Source organism: Eretmochelys imbricata, chromosome 6 (assembly GCF_965152235.1).
Source record: "Eretmochelys imbricata isolate rEreImb1 chromosome 6, rEreImb1.hap1, whole genome shotgun sequence".
NCBI lineage: Eukaryota > Metazoa > Chordata > Testudines > Cheloniidae > Eretmochelys > Eretmochelys imbricata.
Genome location: NC_135577.1, coordinates 15,077,913 through 15,102,572, shown reverse-complemented (window position 1 = coordinate 15,102,572; position 24,660 = coordinate 15,077,913). Strand labels below are relative to the sequence as shown.

General features: G+C 47.0%; 1 protein-coding gene across 2 annotated transcripts in view; it reads left to right on the top strand.

Moving 5' to 3' along the window:
• Positions 1–24,660, top strand: part of LOC144267148 (NACHT, LRR and PYD domains-containing protein 12-like) — a 355,964-nt gene that overhangs the window by 244,839 nt on the left and 86,465 nt on the right. For both annotated transcript variants that reach the window (XM_077820865.1, XM_077820864.1), the window contains one exon: positions 9,196–9,366. In XM_077820865.1, coding sequence (XP_077676991.1) covers positions 9,196–9,366 — 171 coding nt within the window. The remainder of the gene's footprint in view (positions 1–9,195; positions 9,367–24,660) is intronic.

Below are 24,660 nucleotides of genomic sequence, written 5' to 3'. Positions count from 1 at the left end.
CCAGCACTGCAATTCATCTCGGCTCATCTAAAGGACTTTCTCCCTGAGAGGAAGTCCGGCTGGTCTTAAACTTGTTGGAGTAACTTTGTTTTCACTTCTGAATGTGAACTGACGTCCAATCCTCAGCCAAGCAGTGGGGTATGTAACTACCAGCACTGCAGAAGCACATAAGAACTGGCATTGTTCTCCCTTTATTTGTTGTGTTCTTTTCTGCCCCCCACGTTCTTTCCTCCTGTTCTCTCTCTTACTCTTTTGGCTTTTCATCAAATCCTGAAGTCAGCTATACTATCATCCAAGCCTGCCTTCTATCTCTCTTCCACCTTGTTTCTGTTAAAAGAAAGGTAAGTAAATGCCTTCTGTACATCAGGACTGATAGTAAAATTACTTCTTTCCTTTTCATCAAGGAAAGGTTGTTCTGAAAATAAGAGACTCTGATATTTTGCCGCCAAAAGAAGAAAGATTTCAAAGGTTTTGACTGAGTTTGCTTTGCATAATTACTCAGCCACATTTTCAATAGAAATGACTGTTTTGATTTCTTGTTCTTTCTTGTGTTTAATCTAAACTTGTAACTGGAATGAATGCTTTTGGCTGTTTGCCAAATAACAAACCTCTGTTGGCCTCTGTTTAAAATAAACCCAAACCTTCCTATCACTGTTTAATGTTGGGCAGAGAGTTTATAGACACCTTTAACTCTTTGGGGTTTTGAGATCAATATCTGTACAATTGGGCTAGTGGGAGAGACAGTAGAATATAAGACTCGCCATACTGGGTCAGAGCAAGGGTGTCAGGCGGTGCCTCTGAACAGCAGGCCTAGTGGTTGGGGTGGTGGCTGCAGCTAGGTGTAGAGATGGGCTTGGGCCAAGGATGGCACTGTCAATGAAATCCAGGGACTGGCCGGGGTCAAAACTGAGATCAGAGACTATAGACTGGGGTGGGCAAACTACGGCAGACCTTTTTATCCAGCTCTCAACTCACAATTCCTTCATGAGCACCATCTTCCGGCACGCAGAGCCACACTGTGCAGGTGCGACTTCACCACTCTGTTTCCAGGATTGGAACCCGGCCCGTACGCGGCAGCCCCCTGCCACGCGGCAGTGTGCCCAATCCTGAACTCTGGATCATTCTAATAATTTTTGCCACCTTGAATTTTCATATATATAATTAATAAAACCAAAGGGACCCCAGGACTCCAAAGATTTAAACCTCCCCAACTGAGCTGAAATGCTCAGCTTGGGTTTAAGCTTCAGCCCCAGCCATGGTGGCTTCTGCCTTTGATGTTGCTAGAGCTGGGGCTGACTGTGCTCCCAGCTGAGAGCCTCCACCAGTTTGAAGAAAAACCCTTTGAAGTGCAGCCTGCTGGGGATGGAGCTGTGTGTTTACAGTTACAAACAGGGCAGGTGCCAATGTTGGACTCATTATAAAAAACTAAATCCTTTGGGGAAAGCTGTGGCTCTTCCTTTTTCTCTTTCAATACATTTCTGCTCTTTTTCGTCTGCTTTCAAGGTAGAAGCCCCATCCCAGGCCTCTGAGGTTCTGGGGAACTCAGAGTATTTACCACTCCATCCATTTTCCACCCCTCCCCTTGGCTGCTGGAGTCACAACGCTGCAGCAGGTCCCCCTGTTCAGTGCATCTGCAGCATCCTGTTCCCTCCTGAGGAGCGAGACCTACAGGTCTGTAGCAGTAACTGAGTTTGTTACTTGATCATGTACATTTTATGCTCCAATACTTAAAGAAGAAGAATTTGCTCTGGCAGCTAATGACATGTGCAGACTACTGTCTAGAGCTGGTCAAGAATTTACCACTGGAATAATTTCCTGAAGGAAAATGCAGCTTCCACAAAATAGAAACTTTGTGTGAGAATATTTTTTGTTGAACTGACCCAAAACATTTAATTAAACTGTATGTCCCTATTAGCATATTGCCTTATGGGAGTTGTACCTCGGATCATCCTACTTCTATGAGCCAGACTCCCTGGAGGTCTGCATCTCCCCTAGTGCAATGTGGACTCTCCTCTGACCAACAGGTATGAGGCATCATGGGTGGATGGAGGCTGCATCATGGGAGACCTGTCCATGCAGGAACCCTGGGCACAGGGTAGAATGGATGTATCAGGGGTAAAACCAAAGTCTGAATTGGACACTGGTGTCAGAAAAAGGAGCAACAAGACATAGACAGTCTCTGCCCAGAAGATACTACAGTCTCAATTATATGGCAAAAAACTTCATTAACACAGAGTTAAGGTTGCCCGGTGATAGCTCGTGCCCTTCCGGAGTGTCATGTTCAGCAAAAATCAAATTTCAGAGTTAAGGTAAATGTTCACGCATCCTTAACTTCCCCCCACCCCGAGCTGGCAAAACATTCGTGGTGTTAAGTGCAACTCTATTGAATGGTGGATGAATAAATCGGAGCAGCTTGGGATAGCTGGGATTGTGATATGAGGTGATTTGAGTCTGCGTCTGCTTGTGTGTTATCAAAGGAAAGAGATGTATGTGTACCTTGAGGTTCCCTTCTGGCATCATTTCAGTACAGAACTGAGTAGGTCATGTAGGTAGCAGGGTGCTAGGATCTTCTTGCCATGGTATTGTCAGTCGTGAGGTGGGGAATATGAGTGCAGTCTGTCGATTGAATGATGGGAAGGGGAAGACATAGGGTTTGGGTGTATCCTGGGTGCAAGTGGAAAGGGATTGGAACAGGGTATGAAGAGGTTAAACTTTACCAGTGTGGTATTCTGTCAGGACAGTAGGCTCAGTGTTTGAGTGTCACGCAAGTGGAGGTAGAGCCTCTGCATCACGATGAAAAGGCAGAATGCACGTATGTGGCACATCGCGCCATCGCTCAAAGAGGGCAGAGTTAAGGTTGTTTGTGTATTTACCTTAACTCTGTGATTACTGGTTTGAGAAGTTTGAGTTTCGCTGAACTCAGCATTCTGGAAGGGCACAAGCTGTCACCAGGCAGCCTTGACTCCCTGTTATCTAAGTTACTTGCCACTTAATTTGCTAGTTTTTTAAACAGAGAAATGTTTGTCGGTGGTTGTCACCTAGGTTTGCAGCTGCTATGCTACTGTGGCTAGGTAATAATCAAAAGATCTAGCTTTCTATAGTGCTTTTCATCTGTCGCTCTCAAAGATCTTTACATCATGTATCCCCATTTCACAGATGGGAAATCGAGGCACGAGAGATGAAATGGCTAACCCAAGCTCGCTCAGTGCCAGTGGCAGAGCTAGGAATAGTCCCAGGCCAGTGGTTTTTCCACAAGGCCACATGGTTGCTTTGTGAGCTCTCAGTGCTCCTCTTCCTCCTGTATATTTTGTTGTAGCGGAAAGGGGATAATGGTCATGATTTGACATGTTTGCAATGTGCTGCTAATAGGGCCCGTGAGAGAAATCTCATCCGTGCTCTACGGCCCAAAACCTTGACAGTTTTATCATATGGTACCCGTGCCCAGCTTCTCACCCCAGTCTCAACAGTGTGTTCTTGGTGCTTGCTCCGAGCATGCCTTTTCTAAATGCCCACCCAGAAGGGCAGGGCTTCCCCTGATCCTGGCACACATTGTGGGAGCAGGACTCAGACACCCTTAGAAATGCAACCCCTTCAAAACCTGGCTCACAGGAGCTGGTAGGGATGGGTCTCAGACACCCCAAATCCCGGCACATACCGAAAGGAGGAAGGTGGGGGGGACAGGCACCCCTATCTCCCCCAAGCACCCTGCCACTCATCCCTATGTATCCTTGGTTATCCCTGAAACCTTCAGCCCCCTCACCTCCTCTGCCACCCATCCCCATTTATCCCCCTCCCTCAATGCAGCCCCAAATCCCTCTCCCTGTTATTCCCCCCACTTCTGCACCCCTAAAATGCTCCTCCTTGCCAGCAAGCATTCATGTAACTATTTCCCCAAAATAACACTCTCCCCGGACACACAGTTTAGCAATCTGCTATCCTGCCTTTTCCAAATGTCTCCCCAAGTGGGAGGTCAAACTGACTTGTGGTCAGGTTCAAAAAATGACTGACTATTCCTTTGAGCTATGCAGCTGATGTAGAATAGTAAAGGCTAACAATCCTGTTAAACTTTTCTGTCCACACGTGATCAGTTTAATCCATTTAGAGTGTCATTTGGAAGGGGAGGCTTCTGATACTGTAATATAGAGAAGCAAAATATGTTTCAAATAAAGTTTTAATTTGATTTTCTCCATAGGGCGGGTGGGTGCCAGACTCTCAGTTGGAGGAACCCTTGCGCGCTGGGCAACCTGGCGCAATGATCTGAGCCCTGGTTTGATCACTCTCTGTGGGAGTGTCCACACTGCAATTAAAAACACATGGCTGCCTGTGCCAGCTGACTTGGACTTGCGAGGGCTGTTTAATTGCATTGTAAGTTTCCAGGCACTGGCTGGAGCCTGGGCTCTAGGACTCTTGAGGTTAGAGGATCCCAGAGCTTGGGTTGGCAGCCAGAACCTGGAAGTCTACACTGCAATTCAACAGCCTCAGAACCTGGTTCCCGGAGCCCAAATCAGCTGGCACAGGCCAATCGTGGGTGTCTAACTGCAGTATAGACACACCCTGTGAGCACAAAAGGCTGCTGAAAGCTGTCACCTTTAACAAAAGCTGTTTTTTCCCCTGGGACTGTATCTTGGGAACAACTTGGCCAAACATCTACAAGTTTGGAACACTTACAGAATCTCAGGCACTCATGAGTCTCACCAACTTTCAAAGCAATCTGAGTTGCCAAGTGGATTTTAAAACAGTTAGAAGATTTGAATTTTAAACAGAAACCTGGTCTAAACCTTAACTATAGCATCACCCTGCTAGAAGAGACCAGAAAGACAAAGGGTGGGGGAAGGAATACGATTTTTCCCATTTTTCAGATGGAAAATTGAGACCCATAAAGATAGAGTGACTTGCCCAAAGTCCCATGAGGGAGTGGGTGGTAGAGCCAAGCGCCGAACCACAGATCTCTCAGTTCTAATCCAGGGCTTTAACTACAAGGGCCTCCTTTCTCCTGAATTGAACTGTGCTCATTCGCTTGTGTTTTTTGGGCTCAGAAATGTGCTTTTTGGATTGGACACGACCTCTCTTTTATATGGTTATGGTTTTTTAAAGTAGAGCTATTTAACAATCAGCATTTAAAAATTAGGGCCAGTACCACTGATAGATTTTCTGACCATGATACACGTGATTTGTTGAAGTGTGTCAGAAAAATTCAAAAAGCTCTGACTACTGACCAGACCAGACTCAAACAAAGATGTGAAAGCTATGAAGAGGCAAAACAAAATCCAAGTGGAGTTGCCTGGAGGAGGAGGGTGGCCATCTTCCAAATATTTGTGAAATGTGAGGTGCCATTTCCAGTATATTTGAAGGTCTTCAGACATTTCAAAGGCAAAATTCTACGCAATTAGAATAATAAGAGCATTCCTGGTGTTCATCTGGAGTTCTGCACTACAATAACTTTCTAATGTCTCAAATTATATGTTCTTAATATAGAAGTGCATTAAAACCACAAGACCCTAAATAGATATGATTATTTGCCAACAGATGCACACATAACTATATTCTAAAGCTCAGCCTCGACTTGAGTCAATGGGAGAATGTATGGAGGGGCATGAGCAGTGCTAGGATTGAGTTTGCATTCAGATTTATAGTTAAATCAGGACTGAATACTTATTTTACACTTAACATTTTGTTAGAAAGAAAAATCAGGTTATTCTTGCCTCTGAGCTCAGGAATGATGAACTCTCTCCTCAGCTTCTCAGGTGTGTTCTCGTTCTCTCTCTTTCTCTTTCTCTCAGCTTTAAATCTTGTGGGGTTCTTCTCTCCTGTTTCAACTTGGATGCTGTCAAGGTTCCTTCCCCACTCTGAACTCTAGGGTATAGATGTGGGGACTTGCATGAAAACCTCCTAAGCTTACTTTTACCAGCTTAGGTTAAAACTTCCCCAAGGTACAAATTATTTTACCCTTGGATTTCCACTGCCACCACCAAACTTTATCTGGGTTCCTGAAAAAAACGTAGTTTGGACACATCTTTCCCCCCAAAATCCTCCCAACCCTTGCACCCCACTTCCTGGGAAAGGTTTGGTAAAAACCCTCACCAATTTGCATAGGTGACCACAGACCGAAACGCTTGGATCTTAGAACAATGAAAAAGCATTCAGTTTTCTTAGAAGAAGACTTTTAATAGAAGTAAAAAGAGAATCACCTCTGTAAAATCAGGATGGTAAATACCTTACAGGGTAGTTAGATTCAAAACATAGAGAATCCCTCTAAGCAAAACCTTAAGTTACAAAAAAGACACACAGACAGGAATATTCATTCTATTCAGCACAGCTCTTTTCTCAGCCATTTAAAGAAATCATAATCTAACACATACCAAGCTAGATTACTTACTAAATTCTAAGACTCCATTCCTGTTCTGTCTCTGGCAAAAAGATCACACAGACAGACACAGGCCCTTTGTTTTTCTCCCTCCTCCCAGCTTTTGAAAGTATCTTGTCTCCTCATTGGTCACTTTGGTCAGGTGCCAGCGAGGTTACATTTAGCTTCTTAACCCTTTACAGGTGAGAGGATTTTTCCTCTGGCCAGGAGGGATTTTAAAGGGGTTTACCCTTCCCTTTATATTTATGACAGATGCCCTCTTCTCTTCACCCCTCCCCAAATTAGGGTTCATACCCTTAGCTTCCCACATACACCTTCGGGTTTTTTCTCCCGCTCTTTGACCCAGTCTTAGAATCTCTCCCCTACCCTCCATTGCAGGCTCCTATTTTCCTGCCTTCAAAATACCTTGGGGCCTCTACAAAACCTTCCAGACTCTAGGGGCTCCCCAAGGCATGGGGGCTTCTCTCCCTTGTACAAATTCAGGTTTTCTCTCCCAAATGTAGAGATTTCGCTCCTGTGACACTTTACACCCTGGGGGAGCGCCCTGTGACCCCCATATTCCTCATTTGTATGTAACTGTGATATTGCATACAAAGCAGGCCATGTAAGGTATCATGGGAAAGGTTATGACCTGCTGAAACCCACTGTTCCATCTAAATTTGTCTATCGTTAATGCATATGAATTTATGAGAATTGTGTTGTATGATTGTCACTAAAATATGCTGTGGGTTTGGGAAGTGCCCAGATACTAGCTCCCCAAAGGCAATAACCAGGGGTGTACCCAACGCCCATGCAGGTGTCAAACATCCATTAACCACATTGTCCACCAAGGGAGTTACAATTCAATGACTCACTTGCACAAGGCCACACCAGGGTAATGGCTCAACCTTGCCTGCTGACTCTGCAACGCCCACCAGATGGGCCTGGACTTGTGTTCTCTAAGCACATGGACTAAGGGTATAAAACAGAACCCAGTGGCCCCACGCGTCACCTTTTTTTTCCCTTCCCCCACCTACGGTGCAAGCAGCAAAGACACACTATAGACTCCAACAGAGGAGACAGGCCCAGGTTTCCAGGGTGAAACCTGTGTATTATGAACTGTAACATCCAGTGGGGTGAGAAAACTGCTTGCTCTAAATACTACCTAGTGTCTTACAGGTTTAAGATTCAGACTGTGCACTTGTTTTGTTTTCTTTGGTAACTAACTCTGACTTTTTGCCTATCGCTTCTAATCACTTAAAATCGACCTTTTGTAATCAGTCAACTTAGTTTAATGTTTATCCTTACCAGTGAGTTTGATTGAAGTGCTTGGGAAATCTGCTCAGGTTACAAAGGCTGGTGTATTATCCACTTTCCATTTAATTTCCAATTAATAAACTGGCATTTCTGAAGAAAGGGTCTTGAGCAGTGCAAGACAGTATATTGCTAAACTACAACTCTTGGAGCTGGGGTGTTTGGTTGATGCCTTTCTCTGTGCTTCATGAGTGGCTCTGGGAGCATTCACACAATCTAGCTCGGTGTGGGGCTCCACACGCAGTTGTACTGAGGGGTAACAGCTCCTGCAGGGGGTTGCTGCTTGCCACCAGTAAGGCATTGTGACAGACACCCCAGAATAGAGAGTAAAGGGGGCACAGCGGTCCCACAGTCACAAATTGCACCCTTGGGGGTCCCGTCACACCTCTCCATTGGGCAGAGTAACAATATTTTAAGGCAAATGAGGTGATGAAGGAGGCCGTGCAGGTGACATCTCTGGTGGAAGGGGTTTCTCGACGTGTGTGCAAGATTTAGCAGACGGGAGTGGGATCATGCTTGGGTGTGCAGGGGGCTCATTATGAAGCCTTGAAGGAGGACAAAGACAGCCGTACTTGCAGGTGGTCCTTGAAGTGCACATGGTTATAACCTGCTGCCATGGTTACCCACTCAGCTGGCTGGCAGCTCCATCAGGAGCCCAGGCTCTGCAGGGGGGTTCCAGAAACCAGCAGAACTTCTGCTTTTGTAACCTCACCAGAGACTCTGGAACAGGCCCTGCCAACAGGGTCACACAGTCGCCCTCCTTTCAGGGGCTCTTCCCTCCCCACACCCTGGGAAACCTCCTGCCAGGGGGATCTTCTCCTCTTTGTCTCCCCCGCTTCGGTCCCTGGTCTCAGAGGAAGGTGGGTGTGATGCTGCCCGTGCTGGGCCTCGCAGCTGCCTCCCCTCCCCAGGCCTGGGGCTCAGAGCTGGGGGCAGAGACAGGAGGCGTCTGTGTCCTGCAGGGGAGCAGCAGAGTTAGTGCCGGGGGCGCGGAGGGTCAGGATCTCCCAGCTCCTCCTGCTCTGAGCCTGGCCCAGCTGCCTGGGGGGGGCTCCCCCTACAGCCTTCCTGGAGCGATGGGGCTGCTCCGATTGGGTCGCACCATCCAGGGGCTGATCAGGGCCAAGTCCAGCCTGATTGGTCCAGACCTGGGTGGGCAGGACTTAAAGGGCAACTTTTTAAATTCTGGTTGGTCAGTGGAAAGGGCGAGGGGGTGGGGCTTAGGAAGGAGTCTTACCCCAAACCTTCTTCCTCATTGGTCAGTGGCAGAGATTTGAAGTGTCTAGGCCATTCTCAGTTTTGATTGGTGAAGGCTAAAGGGCAAGGGGTGGAGTTTAGACAGGAAGTCCCACCCACTGCTGGTTTCTCACTGGACAAGGGGTGGGACTTGGGACAGAGTCTGTAACAGGACTTCTTACTCATTCTGGATGCTGATTGGTCAGACGGAGGGGCTGGTGGGTGGGGCCACCTCTCAGAGCAGCCGTGACGAGCCCCATTCACGCATTGATCCCCCCTCTCTGCCTTTCTCTCTCCTGCAGCTTGGAGTTCTGCCGTTTCACAGCCGCTGCCTGTGGGGATCTCGCTGCTGTTCTCACAACCAGCCAGAGCCTGACAGAGCTGAGCCTGACGACTAACGAACTGGGAGATGCCGGAGTGCGACTGCTGTGTGAGGGGCTAAAACATCCAAACTGCAAACTGCAGAAACTACAGTAAGTAACAGCCGGCTCCCTTTAGTCTGTGCCTGGTAACATCTTTGATGTTGTTAGTTAAACTCAAGGTACCAGGAATGATCACAACATCCTACAGTGCACGTAGTGGGCTCAGGCTTCAGCCCCGAAAATCATGAGACTTCAAAAAAAATCTAATTGTGGTGTGATTTTTGCGTCTACCTTTTGACTTACAAACTCCCCTCTACTCGTTTGCTGATGCGTGTTAGATGATATCAGGTTGAAAAATCAATCGTTAATGTACACAGAAATTCATGCCTCTCCCTGGTTGCTCAGATGGAGACTGCATTTAATTTCTCCTCATCCATCACGTAGAGGAACTGCTATCCCTTTCCAATCACCGTCTTGACTTTCTCACCTCCAAAATTATTTCGTTGGATAAAAGAAAGGCTGGATTGTAAATAGTTCAAGGACCACTGACCTCACACTTGCACACACAATTTCACTCTTGTTAGGGTTGACGAGTTACAGATATACGTATTAAAGAACTTGAGACTTATTCATTTAAAGATATAAGCCAGGGGTTCGGAACTTATGGCTTGTGGAGCGGATCCGGCCCCTTGTTCATTTTCATTTGGCCCTCAGGCTGCACACGTTCAATTCGCCCGCCGGGGAGGACACCAAGGTTCAGGGCTTCCGCCCGCAGCAGGGCAAGCCAGCGTTCACATCTCCAGCCCCGTGGGGGGCGCCGAGGCTCAGGGCTTCCTGCCCACAGGACTGGAGCTACAAGTGCTGGCTCATCCCATCACAGGTGGGAAGCCCCGAGCCTCAGCAACCCGCACCTCTGTGGGGCTGGAGCCGCAAGCGCCAGCTTGTCCCACCATCTGTGTGTGGGGGGGAGCCCTGAATCTCAGCGCCCCTCCTGGGGCTGGAGCTGCCAGCACTGGCTCATCCCACCACAGGTGGGAAGCCCCGAGCCTCCGTGCCCCCAGGGGCAAGTAAGTTCAATGTGTGTGGCCCACCATTAATTTTTTCAGTGGGTCAATGGCCCTTGATACAAAAATGGTTCCCCACCCCGGTAGAAGTGATAAAGTCACAGTACACATACTATGGGATTGTTTCAGCCTTTTCCAAGAAGCAGCGGTTCCCTGATTTCCCCCAACCACCACGTCTCTGCCAGAGACTAGACAGCGCTCCACCCCACAAATACTCCTCCTCTTCCTCCAGAGCCCCCTTCAATCTTCTCCCTTCTGTCCCCCACGTCGCCCTGCAGCCCATTTTCCTTCACCCCTAAATCTGTCTCCTTCTCCCTCCCATTGACCTGCTCCCCCTCACTTCCTCCATCTACCGTGCGAGCCTGCAGGGTTTTCAATGGAGACTGATCAGAAGAAGCTTTTTGCAAAGAGAGCTGCTTCCTGGTCCCAAGAGCACAGCCAGATTTTGGTGCACGCTGCCCAGGTGCCCCTGCACACACAGCCCGAGGGAGGCCAGAGCTCCCAGCTCAGCACGGCCCGGGGAGCATGATCCCTAACACCCGGCTGTTCCCCATCCCTACAGGGCAGCGGCTTCATCCCCACTCCGCTCTCTGGCCCCCCTGCACTCCCTGGGCTGTGTGTGCAGGGTGCCTGGGCATTGTTCACTGTCAGGGCAGCAAGTGGGAGCCAGCCCCAAAACCTCCCCGTAGCCTTCTGCGGTGATAGCTCTGTCTATGGCTGCTCCTTGCTGCTCTGCAGAGCTTGCCTGAAACACAGAGCAATGCTGACAGGTGGGAGGCAGCTCCCAGCTGCCAGCACAGGCATTGACTCCGTGGGTGCTCCGGGGCTCAAGCACCCACAGAAAAAAATAGGGGGTGCTCAGCACCCACCAGCCATAGCGGTTCCGTGCCCTGTGGCTGGTCACCCACCACTTGCCAGGGTGGGCCCCATTGCAGGTGAGGTGGAGCATCCACTGGGAGAAATAAATTTCGTGCCTGTGGCTGCCAAGATGTTGGGGATCATCCCTCCCCCAGCCATGCTGAGCTGAGAGCCCTGCCGCTCCTTCCCCCTTGGCAAGACAGCCTCATAGTCTTCCCTCTGTCATTTTCTCATGGGCTCCCCCTGCCCTCCCTGGGGCTGTATGTGCAGAGGTGTCCAGGCAGTGTGTACTGTGAGAGCAGTGAGAGGGAGCCAGCCTCTAAACTTCCCCACAGACTTCCAGGGTCCCTTATCCCTGCCTCCCGGGCTGTGGCGGGATGGTGGAACACACTGCACCCCAAGCCCTGGGGATACACTTCATTGCTCTGCAGTAGAGTTTTCCCACAGTGCAACACATTTGTAGAGCTAGAGTGTCCACACTGGAAGGGGGAGTAGGCGCTAGGCACTCTGGGATAGGGATACTTTGACTGGGGTCTGTGCACAGCAGTGTGGGCACCAGAGTCCTAGGTTCAAGCACAGATCAGAAAAATTCTTAACCGAGGGTTAAACGGCAGAGTAGATGCACAAGCTCAGGGTTTCCAGACACAGGTCAGGTGACTCCAGTCCCACTAACCCTAGGCTTCCATTCCTGTGTAGACCTACCCCAAGAAAAAGAAATGGAAGTTACTGAGAGGTTAAAGCAGGTAAAAATATAGGTACAGGGAAGTTAGGTTCTATAATTTCAAAAGGTAGCAGAGATGGAGGTGATCAGATCACAGAACAGAGAACCAGATTGATCATGTTACAATTCAGCACAAATGGAGCAGAACTTTAGAAGATGTAGGTAGGAGGAATTAACACCTTTCTGTTAACCGGGCTGTATTTCCGATTAGGCAAAGTAGGCACATGCTTCAGGGCGCCTAAAAATTCAAAGTTTTACACTCCCAGGCCCCAGCAGAGGGCGGGGTTGCCTGAGTGGGAGTGGCCCCACACAGCCCTGCTGGAGTGCTCCTGCCAACAGGGAAGGCGAAGCAGACCAACACAGGAGGCCCTGCCAGGCAAATGGGTCCTGAGGGAGCCCGGCCTGGGCAGGCCTCGCTCCTGCTCTTGCTCCTTCTCCAGGCTGGCTAATCGCACCATTCCCTAGGGGCCAGAGCAATCCCCAAACGGCCCTGGCCGCGCTGCCAGCTCAGCCTGGCAGACAAAGTCACCTCCCAGCGGTGCTGGTGAGGTGGCCATGGGGGCAGGGTAAGGGAGAGTGGGTCTCGGTGGTGGGGGCTTGTTCAGGGATGCTAGGAAGTGTGGGGTACCGAACAGTGGGAAGTTTGGGGGAGTGCTGGGCACTGCAGGGTAGGGGAGGTCTGTGTATGTTGGGGCGTTGGATAGTTGGGGATCTGTGTGGGGCACTGGGCAATTCAGGTAGTGCGGATGTGCGGTGGGCTCTGGACAGTGGCGGCGGTGTGCAAGGTGCTGTATAGTTGTGGTGGTGGGGTATCTCGGTGGGGGGGCCCTGAAGATGCTGTGCCCAGGGGCGCGTAAGGTGTAAATCTGGCCCTGTCTGTTCGAGTTCTTAATTTGCAATGCACACAGCTTCTTTCTTGTTTGATGAGTTACTTCCTTACAAAGCCATATACAGTGCAAATGTTTACATAGAATCATAGAATCATAGAATATCAGGGTTGGAAGGGACCTCAGGAGGTCATCTAGTCCAACCCCCTGCTCAAAGCAGGACCAATCCCCAATTTTTGCCCCAGATGCCTAAATGGCCCCCTCAAGGATTGAACTCACAACCCTGGGTTTAGCAGGCCAAAGCTCAAACCACTGAGCTATCCCACATTAGAACAGGGTACAGATCAGTTAAAAGAATGCATGCTACATCCCACCAGATTTTCATGAAGTTTAAATACTAAATTCATTCTTATACATTTCACATCTACTTTGAACTCTACTAAAATACCAGTCAGCTGGTCTGAGGCTGTGTGCGCAGAGGTGTCCAGGCAACGTGCACTGTGAGGGCGGTGAGAGGGAACCAGTCTCTAAACTTCCCCATAGACTCCTGGGGATCCCTTATCCCTGCCTCCTGGACTGTGGCGGGATGGTGGAGCACACTGCACCCCAAGCCCTGGGGATACACTTCACTGCTCCGTAGCCAGCAGCAGCCAGCCTGGGGTGGGGGTGTGTTTTTCCTCTGAAACCTACATTTTATGTCAAACTTCTCAACAGACAAAATAAATTTAAAAAACACAGGAAATAGGGTGGGCTATAGAGTTTTCCCACAGTGTAACACATTTGTAGCGCTGGAGTGTTGACACTGGATGGGGAGCGGAAGTGAGGCACTCTGGGATAGGGTTACTTTGACTGGGGTCTGTGCAAGTCAGTGTGGGTGCCAGAGTCCTAGATTCAAGCACAGGTCAGAAAATGCTTAACAAAGGGTTAAACTGCAGAGTAGATGCACAAGCTCAGGGTTTCTAGACACAGGTCAGGTGACTCCAGTCCCACTAACCGTAGGCTTCCATTCCTGTGTAGAAACACTCCCAGAAAAAGAAATGAGAGGTTAAAGCAGGTAAAGATTTATGTACAGGGGAGTTACAGTCTGTAATTTCACAAGGTAGCAGAGATGGAGGTGATCAAATCACAGAAAAGGGAACCAAGTGGATCACGTTACAATTCAGCACAAATGGAGCAGAACTTTAGAAGATGTACAGAGCAGGAAGGAGGCATGCGTGGGAGTGGACCACTTACTAGTGGTAACTAAAATGAGAAAAAAAAAAAGAATTCAATCAGTCAAAAGATGAAGAATTTTCCCTTGTGTCCATATTTATAGCTTCTTCTCACAGAAACCATGTGGTCAGGATGGCCGTACATGGGTTCTTTCTTCATGGCGGGAAAAGAGGAATGCACTTAGAGACTGGTCTTTGATCTCACACACAATGGCCATTTGCTTTCAATGTGCAGGAATTAAGACCTCTCTGTTCGCCGGGCTTCCAATTAGGCACAGTAGGCACATGCCTTGGGGCACTGTCATTCTAGAAGCCCCTAAAAATTCAACATTTGGCTGGCAGGGGGCAAGGTAGGCTGAGGGGGAGATGCCCCACACAGCCCTGTAGGAGCGCTCCTACCAACAGGGAAGGCGAAGCAGCCCCTATGGCAGAGGAAGAGCTCAACAGTCCAACACAAGGGGCCCTGCCAGGCAAGTAGGTCCTGAGGGACCCAGCCTGGGCAGGCGCCACTCCTGCTCCTGCTCCAGGCTGGCTGAAAAGTTTTGAGCGCTTATTCATGTGCCTAAAGGCATAAACTGAGGATGTGCAGAGAGAGGGCTACTATCTGGAAAACCACCCATCACAGGACCTGGGTAACTCTGGGGATGTGTTAGGATAATTGCATCTGAGTACCATCCCTGGAAGTGTGAGTCCAAATCCAACCCGGAGCAGAAATCTGAAGTAAACAAAGCAGGCGTATTGCTCCAATCTGCCTCTATCACAGGGAGATTTTAATTTGTGGGGATTAGAATCTGAGTATGGCAGAATATGCAGAAGGTGCTGAAACTATTGTTTGAAAATAAAATAACTACACAAGCAACTGCTTGCTGAAGGGGAGGGTTACTGGGGTAAAAGATGAGGGGTTGAGGCTCAGGAAATGGGGGTCTGGGGAGTGGGAAGGAGAGGAATGGGAGCTGGGAAGGGGGACATGAGGGTGAGCGATGGACACAAGAGGATAATAATTTGTGTGAACCACAATCTGGGTTTCCTCCACCCCTCTACAGCAGTGTGTCCTCCCGCATCGTTGCTGCCCTCGTGAGCCATGTGACAGGGGGACTGAACGTTGGGGGTGTCTGAGACAGTTTTCCTACCCTGCATGTGCGCCAGGATCTGGGGAAGCCCTGCCCACTAGCTTAGAACAGACCTGCTCAGAGCATGCACCAAGAACACAGTGGTGAGACTGGGGTGAGGAGCTAAGAACTGAGACACTTGGCACATATCAGAAACTCTGCAGCACTGAGGAGGGGGAAGGGAACAACCACTGAAATGAATGGAGCAGTTCAAATGTCTCAGAGCTATTTTTTCAAGCTGCATTAATCTCCATGAGGTATTCTCCTTCAGCTGAGAACATCTCATTGAGACGGCTGGGCCATTTAACATCCGTCTGAGCCTGCAACTTTGACGTGTGAAAGCCACTCAGGGTGGAAATCTGAGAATGAACTACCAACATTTTGGAAAAAATTAAGTTAAGTGCCCAGACAACCCTCACTCTGCCCTCTCTGAGTGATGTCTCAGAATGCCCATAACACACACACATTTGCGCTCTGCCTTTTTATAGTGATGGACTTGTGCTACCTGCCCTTGCCCTGCACTCAAACACTGAGCCTACTCCCCTGAGAGAATGGCACACTTGTAAAATTTAACAACCACTTCATACCCTTTACAATCCCTTCACACAGGTTGCCAACTCAACCTATACTCATCCTTAAATCCACAGACTGCTCTCCTATCCCACCTCACCACTGACACTAGCCATCGCACCCAGTGCCCTGCTCCTGACACAACCTCCACAATTCTCTACTGGAGTGATGCCAAGGGGAACCTCAACTTTCACAGGAACCTCTTTCTTTTGAGAATACACAGTGGGGAGACTCAGACCCAGATCTCCCCGTATCACAATCACAGCTCTTCCCAGCTGCTTCAACTTCATAGATTCATAGATGTTAAGGTCAGAACGGACCATTATGATGATCTAGTCTGACCTCCTGCACAATGCAGGCCACCCAATCTCACCCACCCACTCCTGCAATAAACCTCTCACCTATGTCTGAGCTATTCAAGTCCTCACATCATGGTTTAAAGACTTCAAGGTGCAGAGAATCCTCCAGCAAGTGACCCGTGCCCCATGCTGAAGAGGAAGGCAAAAAACCCCCAGGGCCTCTTCCAATCTGCCTGGAAGAAAATTCCTTCCCGACCCCAAATATGGCCATCAGCTGAACCCTGACATGTGGGCAAGATTCACCAGCCAGATACCCAGGAAAGAATTCTCTGTAGTAACTCAGATCCCACCCCATCTAACATCCCATCACAGCCCATTGGGCCTATTTACCATGAAGAGTTAAAGATCAATTAATTGTGAAAATCATGTTATCCCATCATACCTTCTCCTCCATAAACTTATCAAGTTTAATCTTCAAGCCAGATAGGTCTTTTGCCCACACTCCTTTCCATGGAAGGCTGTTCCAGAACTTCACTCCGCTGATGGTTAGAAACCTTCATCTAATTTCAAGTCTAAACTTCCTGATGGCAGTTTATATCCATTTGTTCTTGTGTCCACATTGGTACTGAGCTTAAATAATTCCTCTCCCTCTCTGGTATTTATCCCTATGATATATTTATAGAGAGCTATCATATCTCCCCTCAGCCTTCTTTTGGTTAGGCTAAACAAGCCAAGCTCCTTGAGTCTCCTTTCATAAAACAGGTTTTCCATTCCTTGGATCATCCTAGTAGCCCTTCTCTGTACCTCTTCCAGTTTGAATGTATCCTTCTTAAACATGGGAGACCAGAACTGCACACAGTATTCCAGGTGAGGTCTCACCAGTGCCTTGTAGAACGGTACTAACACCTCCTTATCTCTACTTGTAATACCTCGTCTGATGCATCCCAAGACCGCATTAGCTTTTTTCACGGCCATATCACATTGGCGGCTCATAGTCATCCTGTGGTCAACCAATACTCCAAGGTCCTTCTCCTCATCCGTTACTTCTAATTGATGCGTCCCCAGCTTATAACTAAAATTCTTGTTATTAATCCCTAAATGCATGACCTTGCACTTCTCACTATTAAATTTCATCCTATTACTATTACTCCGGTTTACAAGGTCATCCAGATCCTCCTGTATGATATCCCGGTCCTTCTCTAAATTGGCAATACCTCCCAGCTTTGTATCATCCGCAGACTTTACTCGCACACTCCCACTTTTTGTGCCGAGGTCAGTAATAAAAAGATTCAATAAAATTCGTCCCAAAACCGATCCCTGAGGAACTCCACTGGTAACATCCCTCCAGCCTGACAGTTCCCCTTTCAGTATGACCCGCTGTAGTCTCCCCTTTAACCAATTCCTTATCCACCTTTCAATTTTCATATTGATCCCCATCTTTTCCAGTGTAACTAATAATTCCCCATGTGGCACCGCATGAAATTCCTTACTGAAATCTAGGTAAATTAGATCCACTGCGTTTCCTTGCTCTAAAAAATCTGTTACCTTCTCAAAGAAGGAGATCCGGTTGGTTTGGCACGATCTACCTCTTGTAAAACCATGTTGTATTGTGTCCCATTTACCATGGACCTCAATGTCCTTAACTACTTTCTCCTTCAAATTTTTTTCCAAGACCTTGCATACTACAGATGTCAAACTTAACAGGCCTGTAGTTATCCGGATCACTTTTTTTTTTCTTTTCTTAAAAGTAGGAACTACGTTAGCAATTCTCCAGTCATACAGTACAACCCCTGAGTTTATAGATTCATTAAAAATTCTTGCTAATGGGCTTGCAATTTCATGTGCCAATTCCTTTAATATTCCTCCACCATTCAGTACAGTTACACCTAACACAGTGAATTCATCTGGAGGGCATACACTTAATTCCCAATGGCTATTGCCAGCTTCAGAGGGCAGAGTTAACGTTGTGTAGGTGTTTACCTTCACTGTGTATTTCCTGGTTTTCTGTAGTGTGAGAAGGACATAAGCTATCACTGGGCAACCTTAACTCTGATTTCAACAAGATTTGTCATTTAATTAGTGTATTACAGTATTGTCTCAGTGCCCCAGCTGGGACCAGGGCCTCACTTTGGTTGGCACTGAACATGTTCTAATGGCAGGTGTCACCAGGTAGTTCTGTTATACTCTTCCAAGTTCTTTTTTTTTTTTTTTTTTTTTCCATGTCAGCAAGGTTTTAGTCTTGGGGCGACATGTGTTGTGTTAGTTTTTTGGGTTATGCAAGATTTGGTGTCAATGCTGTTTTTGGGAGGAGGGAGCTATGCAAGCAGCCAGAGAGTTCGTTCTCTGCCTGGGGCTCCGATCACGGTCCATTCTGGAGACAGGTTTCTCCTTGGGAGTTTGGTGTTGGGCTGAGATCCCTGAAAGAGGAGGCAGCCCTTTATGCTGTGTGACCCTCTCATTGCAGGACAAAGGGAAGGGGAAGGAAATATTATTACTCCCATTTTTCAGATGAAAAAATGAGACCGAGATAGATGGAGTGACTTGCCCAAGGTCACACAGGTAGTGTAGAGCCAGGAACTGAACTCAGATCTCCCAAGTTCTCATCCAGGGCTTTAACTATACAATGGGGCTGTCTCGTGCAGAGAACTGTGCTCATGCTTGTGTTTCTCAGTTTTAGAAATGTGTTTTTTCTTAATGGATATCATCTCTCTTTTCTATGTTTAAGGTTATTAGGGCAGAGCTATTTAATCGGAGTACCACTTGGGCGTCCCTCTGTATTACAGCCGCCAGAAACCCCCATTCAGGGTAGAAACCAAGACCACAGAGCTGGACCTGGCAGCTCCCTTAAAGGGACAGTGCATCCTATGTCAGCATGTTAAAATGTCTCAGCAAATTCAGCCTTAACTTGTCGCAGCTGAGAGTGCTACTCCGAATGCTGCCAGAGGGCGGTGGGGGATGTCGCTGGGATGACGGACAAGAGAAAAGCTTGAGGGAATTTTAAAAAATGTTGTGACAGGGCACAAGTACTGAGCTACTTGGAGATTAACAAAGAGCCCTGAATTGCAGTTGATGGGTCATGGCCGCGGGGCGGGGTTGTCCTCATGGACGATGACTGTACTGTGGCATATGCTCCAAAGCACTGCTTAAAACACAGCACAACTCTGCCCATTGAGTGACAAATGCTGGCTGTTGTGTCTGGTGGTGTATTCTAGCTCTACTGATTCACGACCATTTATGTTCATGAAACGTAAGTGTTGGAAGCCATATTACAGGATCCACTGTACAAAGCGCCACCTGCCATTTTATTGGGATGGTTATAATACCTTGGGTTTTTCAGCCTCAGCTCCTGCAGACATGTGAATAATTTAGAATTTCAGCTTAAATTTTATTTATAATTACGTTTCTCTCGGTCCTCATGATGGTGGAGAAAAGATTAAAAATGTGACCCGTGTGTAACCTACACACTCAGGAACTAGAAGGCTAAGGAAAAGAAACACAAAAGCATTAATTTTATTCATGATTTTGGGATCATTAAGTCTGACTCATGAGTTTTGAACATCTGGAATTGGCAATACTGCCTGTATGTCAGAAAATAATTATGACTTTTCAAAAATACTTTTTAATGTGAAAGAAAGGCCCAGAAAGGAGCTTCTTAAAGCAGCTGTGCTTTCAAGGGCATCTATAAATGGTGAAATTAGGGAGCTGCAAGAAGAGGAGTTTGTCTCCAATACTACACATTTCCAAAACAACCCTTCACAGGCTCAGACAAGAAATAAAAAATGAGCAACCTCACAACAGCATGACAAAGTAATTGTAGATGGCCGTCCAAAGGAATAATCCATGGTGCCCCCACCATAGAACTGTTGCCGGCACCCAGTGCCGAGAGGCAAAACAACAGCAGGGGTTTGTCACCCAGTGTGTTTTACTTAATAATTATAACGGGGTGAAGAAGCAGAAAAGTTTATTTGCAGCTGCAGACAAGGTACAGGGAGAATAGAATTTTAAATTTTGCACACCAGAGCAGGTTATTACACACACTTTTATATTGTTTAATGCTATTGCACTACACATCTGCCAATTAAAACTTTGCACAAATACTTTGCCTTTTTTATATGGGTTACAACAATGTTTATTTTTTGCAATCTCTAACAAGCATTTTTAGCAACTTAAACAACCAGCACATCCTGCCTGGCCTTGTAACTATCTTCTATTATCTTTAGCTTGGCGTCAGCAAACCTTACACTATAAGGCATTATCTGCGGCTGCAACATTGTTTTAAGAGCAAAAGAGCTTACTCAAACCAGCCAGGCCTGAATTCTATTAAGGGGGGTTAAGAAGAAGCCCTTAGGCCTTCAGCAGGGAGACTTCCTCAACCCTTATAGCGTTCTATCCCCTCGACTTAACTAGTGGCCATGCCCTGGGGTCTCCAACAATTCTTTTTTTTGAAAATACTTATTTTTATTGCTTGAGTTTTTTTATTTTTATTTATTTATTAGCGGGCTATGAATAAAATTAAAATTTTTAAAACTATGCAAAATAAGCGTTTTTATACAGGACTACGTACAATACAGTAAACATAACATGATTAATACAGGGAAAAAAAACTTAAACAATAGGCTCAACAACCCACTTAGCCACGGGGAAAGGACTGAACCAGAAAATAAAGAGCCTAGCCAATTTTTTTTAGTTTGCTGATGAATGCTTTTTATTAGCTGCTTTAGGCTAATATTTAGGTGGTGTAAATCAGCTTTTATGGGTGGCCCTGCATTTGTTATATTAAAGCAACACATGCCTGCAAACTCTCAGCATAGGTGACCATGGCGTAGAAGCAAATATTCTACAGCCAGCCTGTTTTGTAGCGTACCCTGACGTATTTTTTTTAACTTATGTGAGAGTTAGGCCAGGACGGTTGAGGTTAAATTAATGGCCTTTGCCACCGTGCAGGCAAGGTGCTTTACTGTGTGATAATTATGTACTACAAGCCCAGGGATACCAACTAAGGAAAAGGCCAGAGCTGCTGCCTCACTCTCTGAGAATAAGGTTTTTTGAGAACGACATTGCGTTTACTGCACTTTGGGCCAGTGCCAGCCAGGTGTTTACGGGTACAATGCTTGAAACTGCAGTACCGGTTAGGCACATGGCCAAGAGGGGGAATAAAATATACCCTTTTATTTATTTTTTTGCCTTCCCGGCGGGCTGCTGTTTAAATAGTAATTTTAGTTTAAAATTTTTAGTGGAGGGGGCTGAATGCACGGTTTACCTTTTAGCTGGTGGTGGGGGGGGGGGTTGACACCGCTTTTAGCCGGGTATAATGAATTTAATGTTTGTGTTTTTTGACCTTTGCTGCCGTGTGGGAAACCAGCAGAATGGTATAGGGTTTTTTCCACTTTTCCTGGAGGGGCTCGTCTTTCCAGGTACGTACGAGCACTGAATCACCAGGCTGCAGGGAGTGGATGGGTGAGTCTAAGTAAACGAGTAGGAACTTGTTTGGGCACTCATTCTTCAAGTGTCCCTCTTGCCGACACAGGGCACACTGATTGCGCCCCAGTAGTCTCTCCCGCGGGCCTGGATGTCCGTGTCCACGGCCCCTTCCTTCTCGTTTACTTAGTAGAGGCTGGGAATCTTTAGTATACTTGTGAAGAGACAAAAGAACAGCAGACAGGGAATGGCATGCTTCCACCAAAAGCATATTTGGAATCAGTGAAAATATTGACTTGTTTTTTTTTAGACAGTTCGAGTGCACGGGTCAGGGCCACTAGCTCAGCCAACTGGGCAGAGGTCCCAGCGGGCAAACTTTTAGCTTTTACGATGTTATTGAGGGTCACAATAGCATAACCCACCTTTTTTTGTTTATTGATTACCATGCTGCTACCATTAGTGTACCACTCATAATCTGCATTTGGGAGGGGCACATCCTTCAAGTCTGGGCGGCTAGAATATTGGGCATTTATAATTTTTAAACAGTCATGTTTTTGTTTTTTAGTTTTTGGTAAGAGGGTGGCAGGGTTAAGGGATGGACAAGGCTGCAGTGTGACCTCGGGGTTCTCTAAGAGCTTTGCTTGGTATCTTTGCCTGTGGCTCCTGTCACAGTGAGGGAGTCTGCTATTGGCAACTGAAGGGGTTGATTTACAGCAGTTCCGCGCCGCTTCAGAGTCTACTAAAAAATTTATTTCTTCATTTTCCACCTGCATTTTTACTCGGGGTTCCGGGGGTAGGATGATCCGTCTCCCCGACACCCCTATTTTTGTTTTTTTTATTGCCATTATAAAGGTATCCCCCCCCTTTTTTTTTTGTTTGGGCACTCATTCTTCTAGTGTCCATCTTGCCGACACAGGGCACACTGATTGCGCCCCAGTCGTCTCTCCCGCGGGCCTGGACGTCCGCGTCCACGGCCCCTTCCTTCTCATTTACTTTTTTTCGTGCCTGCCTGCACCGCCGCTACCATCAATCTCACTTGCTTTTTTTTTTTTTTTTTTTTACTTTTTTTAAACTATACACTTGATTTACTGCTTTTAAAATCTGTGCCATGGTCATACCCATCAAATCCTCCTTTTTCTGTAGCTTTTTCGTAATGTCGGGGGCTGCCCTGCTTGTAAATACTCTTTTAATAATTGCCTCAATTTGTGGATCATTAGGATCTGCATTGGTATACTGTCGGATCGTGTCTCGAATGCGCTGTAAAAAGGCTCCAGGGCTTTCCTTTGGATCCTGCACTACCTTCTATGGTTTAGTCTAATTATTTTGTCTGACAGCTGCATGACGGAGTCTATACAGTAGCAGCTCCTTATAGGAGGTAAGGTAGGTCATAGCCTGATTGTCATTTGGGTCTCACCTAGGATTTTTTATAGGAACCTGATCATCTGAGGTCGGGATATTGTTACGGTCCTGATCATATCGCCTCTTTGCTTCCTCCCTTGCTTTAGCTGTGACCTGTTCTCGTTCAACCTCAGTCAATAATGTTCACAGAAGGACATTATAATTATCCCAGTCTGACTTGTAGCTTCAAAGACATACCTCAAAACCGATACAAACTTGCTTGGGTTGATAAAAAATTCTCCAGCCTCTGCTTTGAAAGCGGCCAGGTCCATAGGATTAAAAGGTGCATGAGTATAGACCTGCATAGTAAGAGCAGCTTGTTCTTTCTATTGCATTACGGGCGATTTTAGTCTCGGTAAGTAATGGGTATAGTTCAGCAGATGGAGCTCGAACCTTACAATGAGCTTCACTAGGAATCTTACTCTGAGCCTCGCTCTGTGTGGGTGTAGGAGGCCGAAGGGGACACACTCTGTGTGGGTGTAGGGGCCGAAGGAGCCTCACTCTGTGTGGGTGTAGGGGCCGAAGGAGACACCGGATCTGCCATTACATTTGGGGTGGTGGTCCGGGGACTGACATTAATTGCTACCGGGCCAATCGGGGTTAAATTACAGCTTTGTAAAATATCAGTACGAGACCACAAGGTCATAAACAAGTAAGCATACGAATGCTCATTTTACTTCCCCGTTCGCTGACAGAACAGGAGTAACTGGAGGATTGTATTATGATTTAGTGATCCTCCGGGAGACCACTGTTCCTGGTTCTCTAATTGGTACTGAGGCCAGTCAACCGTACAAAATCACTTCAATTTACCCTTAGTCATTGGATCTGATCCAAATACTTTCCAATTTACTAAAATACACTCTAGGGGCATGCACCGTACCCTACCTCCCATGCTCTGTTCCTGTCCCATACCTACAGGGTAACTCTGGGCATCCCCAGGTTCCAACAGAGCAAACAATCCGGATTTCAAAAGGTTCCTACCTTATCCAAGGGACCGGTTCCCCGACCGTCGCCCACAGCTGCTTCTCCACTATATGAGTGCGTTGCACCGTCTTGCACTCCGGGGTTGATCAAACTGCGTCTCCTCCGAGGCCCCCAATGAACTCACCGGTGCGCGCTGGGCATCGGTTGTTGCTGCAATCCTCGACCTCCGGAAGGGATCCGGGCAAGGCTAAATAGCAGCCTCGTCGCCCACACAGGGACGCCAAAAGCTGTTGCCGGCACCCAGTGCCGAGAGGCAAAACAACAGCAGGGGTTCGTTACCTGGTGTCTTTTACTTAATAATCACAACGGGGTGGAGAAGCAGAAAAGTTTATTTGCAGATGCAAACAAGGTACAGGGAGAATAGAATTTCAAATCCTGCACACAGAGCAGGTTATTACACACACTTTTATATTTTTTAATGCTATTGCACTACACATCAGCCAATTAAAACTTTGCACAAATACTTTGTCTTTTTTATATAAGTTACAACAATGTTTATTTTTTGCAACCTCTAACAAGCATTTTTAGCAACTTAAACAATCAGCACATCCTGCCTGGCCTTGTAACTATCTCCTATTATCTTTAGCTTAGCGTCAGCAAACCTTACACTATAAAGCATTATCTGCAACTACAACATTGTTTTAAAAACAAAAAAACTTACTCAAACCAGCCAGGCCTAAATTCTATTTAAAAAAAATTAAAAAAAGCCCTTAGGCCTTCAGCAAAAAAACTTCCTCAACCCTTATAGCCTTCTATCCTCTCGACTTAACTAGTAGCCATACCCTGAAGTCTCCAACAGAACCATATTGGTACAATATATAGTGTAACATCAGGTATTGGAAGGAATGAGGCTAGACCACGTTATCTAAAATTCAAAAGTCTCTCACACAGCGGTGCCTGCTTCCCCTGGAGCAGCGACAGGCAGCACCACCAACCATCAGAACAC